Source organism: Etheostoma spectabile, unplaced genomic scaffold (genome assembly GCF_008692095.1).
Source record: "Etheostoma spectabile isolate EspeVRDwgs_2016 unplaced genomic scaffold, UIUC_Espe_1.0 scaffold00018782, whole genome shotgun sequence".
NCBI lineage: Eukaryota > Metazoa > Chordata > Actinopteri > Perciformes > Percidae > Etheostoma > Etheostoma spectabile.
The window spans coordinates 47,225-58,027 of NW_022604461.1; the positions used below are offsets into that span (position 1 = coordinate 47,225).

The window sequence follows — 10,803 nt, forward strand, 5'->3', positions numbered from 1 at the left end:
ATTTCTCCTGAACTGGTGAACTTGGGTGATGTAAAGCCCCAGTGGCCTAATGGATAAGGCACTGGCCTCCTAAGCCAGGGATTGTAGGTTTGAGTCCCTTCTGGGGTGATTTTCAGCAGAGTGGTGAAGAGGGATGGTCCATAACCCAGAGGTTGATGGCTTGAAACTATCCTCTGATAATCCTATTTTGCTGGTGACACAATGGTAGACACTCTGAAAGGGTGATGAATCAAGAGATGATGACCCTCAACATGATTTCCATGGTGAGATGAGTCATGATATAACTGCTGGAAAAGTTGTTGACAGCCCATGAAAAGTGGCAAGTCATGTTCGCCACAAAAATAAATAGTAAAGTAAAGTAAAAATATCTAAAAAAAACTACTTAAGTTCAGTAACAAAGTATTTGTACTTCGTTACTTCCCATGATCAGTATTGCAAATTAGACTTCATTTTAAGAGTAGGTCCCACATTATGAGTTGAAAATATTGAAATTTTTGAGTGAATTACTCCCTAATTATAAGTTGAGGAATATCAATATTTATAAGGCAACTGTAAATCTAATTTTTATTTTACGTATACTTAAAAAATTTAACAACATCACTTAAATATGTTTGTGTAATCTGTTACAAAATAATTTTGGAGTTCTGTGAACTTATTAGGGTTTACAGTGCAGAACATGTGGGTGTGGGACGACCGGGTAGCTCAGTTGGTGCATGTCATTCCCCTCTCTCTTCCCTTACATGTCTTCAGCTGTTCTATATAAATAAAGACCCAAAATGGACAAAAAAATAATCTTTAAAAAAAAAAGAATGTATAGGTATGGTCCCCTACCAGGCCACAGTTTCTCCAGCAAATGTTGGGAGCATTGCAACATTGATTAATGGTTAATATATTTGAAAGTTTTTCGTTTCATTATATTCAATCTAGTACTCTTCTTATTAAAGCAACCTTCTTTATAGCAACTGTGCCTCTTAGACATCTCATGATATTCAATACATTCATCTTCAGTGTTACTGATATGAATTATAACCCCGGGCATTTTATCAAACCAAGATCCCCAAAATGTAAAAGTTGTCTCCCCTTGTAATCTTTTATTACACAACTTCAGACAAACATCATTGACTTTCTTTCTTGTAAAAAACACAACTAAAAAACACAACTTTTTTAAGATTCTTTACAATAAATACCAGCCTGATGTCTAGAGAGCAGCCCATCAACGTGACATTGGTTCCCTTCATCAACCTGACATCTGGGGAGCAGCCTGCAAACCTGACGTCCGTTCCCTTTGCCAACCTGACGTTGGGCAATCCGCCAGCCAACCAGACGTCCCTTAAATCATTGATTAGAGGCTGGTAGAAAATCTCCCTGTTGGGAAATGGAACCCTGTGTGTCCTTAAAAATGTTTTTTTTTGTGTCAACAGGGCTCTGTATCTTTTAAGTACATACGTGGTCTACATTTTCAAATGCATGCAGGTATACATGCACACAGTGGTATGCATGCGTTTAGGAACCTATGCTGAAGTTGACTAAAAAGAGGAAAAAAATCACCTGTTGGAAATTTATCTTAATGCCTTAATTTAATATAAAGGAAAAATCTCGACCTTTCAGGACACCAACTTTGTTGCCCAGCGATGGTGGTATAGTGGTGAGCATAGCTGCCTTCCAAGCAGTTGACCTGGGTTAGATTCACAGCCATCGCAGTGGTTTTCGTTGTGTGGTTACTTGCTTTATTTGTCAAGAAGTAACCAGAAAGGTTACATTCCCAACCTGATTTAATAAAATATTAATCTCTTTAATGGTACAACTAAGTAAGCATATCAATCAAGCTGCCTCTATGAGGATCCACAGACACAGGCAGCGCACTACGGTTTGCACTTTGCCTGGTAACTACTTCTAACCAATTAAAATGTATGAACATTTTTGCAAACAGGTATAGCACTGCTTTTCAGGTTGTCATGGCCGAGTGGTTAAGGCGAGGGACTAGAAATCCATTTGGGGTCTCCCTGCGCAGGTTAGAATCCTGCCAACAACGTGAGGCATTAAGATTGGTAGTAAACCAAATCGCAGATGTTTCTTCATGAACAATAGTTCTCTCATAGGTGGAAGCCACCAATGTATTTCTCAGCATTTCTTTTGTCTGTGTTACAAGATTTGCAGTGAACGTTGTATTGTCTAGCAGAAAGGCAACAAATGTTACTTTTCGACTATGATTTATACCATAGCAGTGCAAGCATTTTGCCCAGGTTAGATTTCCAGCCACCACAGTTGCATTTACAGGTTTTGAAGCCATACACAACATTAAACACAGAAACGGCAGGAAGGATAAATCAACCAAATTAGGTCACAAATAATCAGCACAAGGCCTTGTTTAATTTCTTTTATTTTGTATTTAATTGTTCCACATTGCAAAACGTTTGAAACAATTCAATCGATGTTATTTTACAAGTCAGATGAATAAATCAGCTGTTTGCTTTCTATTTTCTGATTTTGTATGACATCATCAGGGTCTTTACTTTATGTCTGAACAGACCTCAACAGATTTAAAACCACATTCAGTCACAGAAAATATGAAATGTCAGACGAAACCCAGTGCTAGTACGGCACCGGTGCCTTAACACCCGGTATCTATCAGACCGAATAGTAACGGGGATTTCGGTGCTACTGAAACACCAGCGCTGCCTCTTTCCACCTAGTGGTTGTTTTTGTTGTTTAGCAGCAATTTACTGGCAAAATATGTTATTACATATATTTTTTACATTTAATTTGGACCATATAGCAATAAACAAGCTGTTTTTTTGCTGACTGTCTTTTTGTGCTCATTTCTTTTTTTTAACATATACATTTAAAAAATATATTTGTAAAAGGATAGGTTCAGGCACAGATTCTGGTACCTAAATGGTAAAGGGTTCTGAGGAAAGGCAGAAAACAGTCCAGCTGATCCACAATAACATACATGTTGGTCAGAAGATAAAGTTACTGCTGGTCAGCCTTCAACATGGAGAGAAGATCAGAACAATACAGCTATCAGGGCATGAGGAGGAGGAAACAGCTTGGCTCTGAAACATGTTCACAACGAGGCAGAGTGAATGAGCTGGTGTCTTTTAAGGTGACTACTATGAGTAAACATTTTCCCACATTGTTCACACCAGTACGGCTTCTCTCCAGTGTGAATGCGCTGGTGTTTTTAAGGTAACTACTACGAGAAAAGGTTTTCCCACATTGTTCACAGCTATACGGCTTCTCTCCAGTGTGAATGCGCTGGTGAGCTTTAAGGTTACCACTATGAGAAAAGGTTTCCCCACATTGCTCACAGCTGTAAGGCTTCTCTCCAGTGTGAATGCGATGGTGTTTTTTAAGGTAGCTACTACGAGAAAAGGTTTCCCCACATTGTTCACAGCTGTACGGCTTCTCTACAGTGTGAATTGTTGATGTTTTTTTAGGGAACCCTGTACTGTGAAAGCTGCCCCACATTGTTCACAGCTGTAAGGTTTCTCTCCAGTGTGAATGCGTTGATGTGTTTTTAGGGAACCCTGTGCTGTGAAAGCCACCCCACATTGATCACAGCTGTACGGTTTCTCTCCAGTGTGAGCTCTCAGATGAATCTTTAAATATCCTGATGGGAAGGATTTGTCACAGTGCTGACAGCGGTGACGTCTGACTCCTCTTCCTCTCCGTTTCTACCAACAGAGAAAAACCAAGAGAGTGAGTTAGTGAGATGCCATGCTGTAGAGCTCTATCTTAAACTAGAAACAACATTTAGAGCATGTCTATGGAACATTGTTTGACAGATGCATTACCTTTAATTATTTGCCAACATCACTATTATGGAGTTGCAGTATGGGAAATGTAACATCCAGTGTTTATTAGTTTGTGGTAAATAAACTACTTTTGATCAATTTATGTGTGGCCTCCATTTTGTTGCCAGCCTTTAGCCAGCCGGTAACACATGGGGGATAATCCGGGATTTTTAGTGCTGGGAAAGTTGTAAATGTAACATTTTCCCACCGATTTTTTACCTTTCACTGGTATCTGTCAGTTATGGCCCATATTTAATCTATATACTGTATACATACATATTTAACCTCTTTAGAAACACTTTTCTCACCTACATTTTTACCCCCCAAAAAGTGATGCACTTCCCACATTCTTCTGCCCTCTGGGATGACCCTGAGGTTATTGGAAAATTAACACTCAATTTGTTGTTTCTAGTGGCATTGTGACACTAGGCCGTACTGACACAGAGCTAAAGAGATTAGAATAGAGAATTTCTATTTACGTCCAAGTAAATCATCTGTAAAATTAATAAAAAGCACTACTGTAAGCATATTACATGGGCTATATCCAAAAATAGTACCGTAGCCATATGTCTAAACTTAGAACAGAAAAAATCCAGAAAAATTTTACTCATTAAATGGATTTTATATAAATTTATTTATACAGATATGTCTGTGCGTTTTTCCTATTTCCAAAAAAGCCAAAAAAGTGCAAAATACAAAACTTCTCAAACACAAAAACACATCCACATCACTCACACACATACCTGAAATAACTACATACATACATTTATAGGATTAAGTAATTATAAATTGATGAAATGGTGAAAGAAGGCCATATTTTTGCTTTGACACAGCTGGAGCCATCACAGGGTTAATATTTTCTGGTCATGTTTGGTATCGTCAACTCGTCTGCTTATTGGCTACACAGGGAGCCCGGTTTCATAACCTCTACTTCTAACTGGAAGGAAAAACTGTCAATCCTTCCCACGTGGGCCCAATGGGGACTGTGGAACTTGATAGGCTTGTCTCAGGGACAGCTCGGGTTAGACTGAAGCGATTGGCTGGGAACAAAGTAAAATCTGCAGAAGCCAGAGAGTCTGGTGGTGTACGGAGTGACTTCGTAGCGCGCCGAGGGAATAAGCTACAAGCTGTCAAAACCCAGAAATGATGATCTATCTAGATTTCTCCACGTCGAAACTTGGCTAGAAACTACAAGATTGTGAGGGGACCAGCTCATTTTGGATTACAAAGCTTGGATATTCTAATACCTTGGAGAGTTGGCGATGAAGGGAAAAAAAGTTTTTGGCGATCTTTCACCGCCTTGATTAAAGACACAAGAAGACAGGTTGGAAAACACTCAACTTAGACTCAAATCTTTCTCTGTTTCCTTACTTCATAACATGATTATAACCGCTGTGAGTCACCTTATTGCTTCTGTGTGGGCTTGATGGAATCATGAGACTTTAAGCTTTCAAATGATGTGCTGCTTGTGCATGTTTATAAAGATTTAATGCTTGCAACAACGTGGGAAACAACCAAAGGACACATTGACTGGCCAACGGAGAAATGGAGCAACATTCTGGGGACTGATGAGAGGGAAACTGTTCTTTTTGGGTCTAGGAGCCACAGACAGTTTGTCCTCCGACCCCCCTGCACTGAAATCAAGCCCCAGTCCACTGTGAAGACAGTAAAGCATGGTGGTTATGGGATGTTTCTCATACTGTGGTGTTGGGCCTGTTTATCACATACCAGGGATCATGGATCAGTTTCAATACATCAGAATACTTGAAGAGGTCATGTTGCCTTATGCTGAAGAGGAAATGCCTTTGAAACGGGTCTTTCAACAAGACAAGGACCCAAACACACCAGGAAGGAGCAAAGTCTTGGTTCCAGATGAACCAGATGGATGTTATGGAGCAGCCAGCCCAACCCCCGGACCTCAATCCCAGAGAACACTTGTAGGGTGACATCATAAATGCTGTTACTGAGGCCAAACCCAGTAATGCAGAGGAATTATGGGATGTAGTTCAATGGTCCTGGGCTGGAATACCTGTTCACAGGTGACTCCGTGCAACACAGATATGAAGCGGTTCTCAGAAATAATGGTTATGCAACTAAATATTAGTGCAGGGATTCAAACCCTGACACATTTTTCAGTTTAAATAGTACACATTTGAGTTTGTAAAGAAAAATGCAAATACTGCTAATATTCCTCTCTTTTTTTAACACAAACTTGATCCATGTTGGTCATGTTTTGATTTGGAAATCAACGGCCAGTGTTCCCAATGCATTGGTATTATGGAATTAAAAGCTATTCTAAGGATTTTGAGCATTATTCACTTCTTTAAAAACACGGCTGTTATTATGAACACAACTGTATGTAAAGGTTTTACATACAAAGATGTAATGATTGGTCGAAAGGAAGGTGGCCTCATACAGCCCCCCCCAAAATTACATGCATCTCCATTGATCTGCATTTGTATATCAACAGACAGAGTGAGTGAGTTAGTAAGGCGCCATGGTGGAGCGAGCTAAGTAAAACCAGAAGCATCGTTCACTGCATGTCTGTGTCTAAGTTCCCCTGCTGCATTACCATGGTTACGCTCTCTGTGTGTTAATAAAGTTTGGATTGATATATCCAGGTTCCAGTTTGGGTTCAGGAGGCAGACACCGTCTACACATTTAAGAGTAGGCTTAAGACTTTCCTCTTTGATAAAGCTTATAGTTAGGGCTGGCTCAGGAGAGTCCTGAACCATCCCTTAGTTACGCTGCTATAGGCCTAGACTTTTGGGGGACTTCCCATGATGCATTGAGCTAGGGCTGCACGATTATGGCCAAAATGATAATCGCGATTATTTTGATCAAAATTTTGATCGCGATTATTCTCACGATTATTTGTTGATTTTAACCAAAACAAATTTTATTGTCACATAGGCTATTTATAACTGCGAGAGGGAGTGTGATGGACGCTACTCACAGAGAGATGGCTGACTCATTATGAACAGGTCCAGCACGGGTCGAACGGCGGATACACACGTCGTGTGTATTAAACGTCTGTATCTTCACTGCGCTGCATTTTTATGAACTATGATATTCTGGCCATGGGTCACATCTCTGGTCCTGGTCCAGGCTTCGGTACAGCAGCTCCGTCTCCCACGCTGTGACTCTACCAACTGAAGTTAGCTGCATTCAAAAACTTCTTCTGTGTTCTTCGCCGTAGCGGCCGCGATAACAGTTACCCGCGGAAACACTGGTACAAATACAGGTTTGCCCCCTCATACTTAACAATATACAGCTGTGTTAATGAAAAATTAAAACTGTAGACATACATCAGAAGTGTGGACCGGCGGCCGCTGTGTGGCGGGCCGCGGAGAGTAAGAGGAGAGAGAGTAGGACGAGAGAGCGTAGAAAGATCCAACACAGGCACGGCTTTACAGACGAAATGGGTCATGTAACGCAAAATTAAACCATATCCATATAAACAGCATTGCAGCGGATGCGAGGACATTAGCACCGGTGCGTCCTAGAAGAGCTAACAGCTAACAGACGCTAACTAGCACTGGTCACTGTTGTTGTCTGAAAAACAACAAATGGGACAAAGTGTTGCGTTTACTGGTAAACTGGTAAACCTTGAGACTGACGTATTACCGACTGCTATCTGTTGAGTTTTCCTCACGCTACTCTGTCCTCTGTGACTGTCTACATCTAGAAACTTAGCTGCACGGGGTGCAGTGAACTACTCTGACTGGCTCATGAGCAGACGGCTTTATGGAGCGGGAGATTGGCTTTGCAAAAAACCCGGAGCGTTCAATGAAATGACGCTTTATAAAAAATAATCGCTTGATCACGCAAATTTGATCGTGGGAAGTCCAAATCGTGATCGCGATTAACATTCGATTAATTGTGCAGCCCTACATTGAGCACCTCTCTCCTCCTCCTTCTCTCCATCTGTATGCAACCTCATCCCATTAATGCATGTTACTAACTCTGTAACAACTCTTTCCTGGAGTCTTGTGTTTTCTCGCCCCTCTCATCTCTCCTCCTCTCTCTTCCTGCAGGTGTTTCTGGCTCTGGATCTGTGGTTGGAGTCACCTGCTGCCTCCATGTTCCTGCTCTACACCCTCTGCTAAAATTCTTCATGTCTGTCTGTCTGTCTGTTTCTCCCAACCGGTCGAGGCAGATGCCCCCCACCCTGAGCCATGGTTCTGCTCGAGGTTTCTGCCTCTTAAAGGAAGTGTATCCTTGCCTCTGTCACCTAGTGCTTGCTCTTGGTGGGAATTGTTGGGTTTCTGTAAATAACATCCCAGAGTCCGGTCTAGACCGGGGCCTGTTGCACAAAAGTAGAATAAAGATATCCAGGATAAGAAAAAGAGCAGCTTGACTTAGTGTGATCTGCTAATCGCGGCTTAATCGGTTGCACGTTTGCCGAGCCAGGATGAACAGGTGGAGCTATGTCCAGCCAGGTGTAGATAGCCAGGATAAGTGCACGTTCACGGCTTTTCTTAAATAGACCACGATATCGATCACAGATTTACTGATGCAGAGATGGAGAAGACGCATGCGCCATATGTTTCACCCAATGAGCAGCAGCTTCTAATAGAAAGTAACGAGGAGGGAAGAATATAATATGCAGGAAGGGAAATACGGCTCTTATCAAACGGAGAGAAAAAGCCCAACATAGCGGACCCGACTGAATGTGTGAGGATGTAAAATGATCTACTTAGCCTATAGTCACTCCACATTTTTCCAAAGTTGTGGGCTACACTGTGTTTTAATTACTTTAAATATGCTAGTTTCATGTTTCTGTTTTTATGTGATAAATGTGCTGGTTTTACTGTAAAGTGTCTTTGAGTAGCTTACCATGTAAAGCACTATATAAATACAATGTATTATTATTTGGCCTTTGCCTTAAAAGTCAGCAGAGAGAATTATGTTCCTGGGGAAATGGACCCTAAGGACTCTAGGCTTAGGCTGTATCTCATTTCTGTCTTACCCCTTCCCCTTGTTTTTGCGCGTTCACGCGGGACATAGTGGTGTCCCAATACGTTTTGTGATCGAGGGCTAAGGGGTGCATGGCCCTAGAAACCATAGACAGTGAAAGAAAAAATCTAGGGAGAACGCGAGCATACTTGAAACCGAGGGGTAGGATAGACATGGTGCAACAGGCAATAATGGCTGCCGCATCGACCAGAGAGACGCATAAATGTAAGTATTTTTGGCTTAAATCATTGATTTAAAAATTACGACAGTCTTGTTTTATTGTCTATACAGTCCTGTACATATATACTTGCAACCATGATCCTAACTGAAACTTTTTTTAAATCGCTAGCTTGCAATGCTAACGTTACGTTGATTAGCACAACAATCCCACATTTCTTTGCAGCTGATCCACTTTGGGGCTGAAAAACGAGCAGACGTTTCTTAAATCATATGTTCATGTTGTACCCATTCATTATTGCATTGGTTCTGTTTTATTGTAATCATTTGTAATTACTTCCTGTTCATGCAGTTGTATATTGTTGTTGGTTTTGATATGGGACACTGATGAAATATGAGGGGGGGGGGGGGGGGGGGGTGCACTTATATTAGACATATGAGTGCCTTTTTGTGTGTGACATGTTAGTTATGGTTCTAAGAGTTGATAATGGTTCTGTAACATAATTTTATGTAGGCCTAATGATTTTGCCTGTTATGTTTAATTTATTGGCAATAAAGATAGATTTTTGGTGACAAAATGTTTTTCTAAATATCAATGACATTCAAAACGGTGATAACTGGTTATAACGTTTATTTCGGATCAGACGGCAGCTGATTTGACACGTGAGACTCCAGGATTAATTTTAGCCTGCCTGTTAGCCTGCTCTGGACCAGGCTAGCCGCAAAGAATAAATCTCAATCCAACACAGGCACGGCTTTACAGAAGAAATGGGTCATGTAACGTTAAATTAAACCATGTCCGTATAACAACATTGCAGCGGATGCGAGGACATTAGCACCGGTGCGTCCTAGAGGAGCTAACAGCTAACAGACGCTAACTAGCACCGACTAGCACTGGGCACTGCTGTTGTCTGAAAAACAACAGATGGGACAAAGTGTTGCGTTTACTGGTAAACTGGTCAACCTTGAGACCGATGTATAACCAATTGTTATATGTTGAGTTTTCCTCCCGTTACTCTGTCCTCTGTGAATGTCTACATCTAGAAACTAAGCTTCCCGGTGCAGGGAACAACTGATCATATAGTAGCGGTAGATGGGCTTTGCAAAAAATCCCGGAGCGTTGTATGAAATTACGCTTTGAAAAAAAATTGCTCGATCATGTAAATTTGATCGTGGGAAGTCAAAATCGCGATTGCGATTAAAATTTGATTAATTGTGCAGCCCTACCGTCTTTCCTTCACTCACCTCCTCCTCCCTGACATCTTTCCTCTTGCCCTCCTTCTTCTTCTTCTCCTCCGTCTCCTTGTGTCTCTGCATGTACTCGGTGATAAGGTCTAGGTCCAGGTTGTCTTGTGGCTCCCATGTGTTATCCTCACTGGAAAGGTGAGTGCAGACAGAAGAACATCTCCTCACACTTTGTTTTTAGACAATCCATTCTCACTCTAATTATCATTCCTGTTATTCCTTTTTTCTATTTCTAAGGTTATCTATTTTTCTATTGCCATCTTGTAAGGTTATTTGTGGGTCTGCAACGTAGTGTCAAAATACCAAACCTTCAACTTTGAGGCATGATACCATGCTGACACTTATTTGCAATATGTAAGTATATTATATATCTCAGGACCAAGAACACCAAGCATTAATATTCTAGACTCATACTTACTCTGAGAACCCCTTCATTTCAGCAGAAACTCTACTCTTCCCTTCACCACTCTGCGGTCCAAAACCTTCTCCACCACATACTCCTCCTCTTCCTCCTTCACTGCTGCTGCAGGCTGCTCCTCCTCCTCTTCCTCCTTCATGCTGCAGGCTGCTCCTCCTCCTCTTCCTCCTTCACTGCTGCAGGCTGCTCCTCCTCTTCCTCCTTCAC

General features: G+C 41.3%; 1 protein-coding gene across 1 annotated transcript; it reads right to left on the bottom strand.

The window, feature by feature from the left end:
- Positions 1–3,410: 3,410 nt before the first annotated feature.
- LOC116682007 (zinc finger and SCAN domain-containing protein 31-like) lies at positions 3,411–10,282 on the bottom strand. The gene is made up of 2 exons (XM_032509698.1): positions 10,179–10,282; positions 3,411–3,677 (listed from the first exon to the last, which is right to left on the bottom strand). Exons 1-2 carry the CDS (start codon positions 10,248–10,250, stop codon positions 3,411–3,413), a joined length of 339 nt encoding a protein of 112 aa, XP_032365589.1. The 5' UTR covers positions 10,251–10,282.
- Positions 10,283–10,803: the final 521 nt, after the last annotated feature.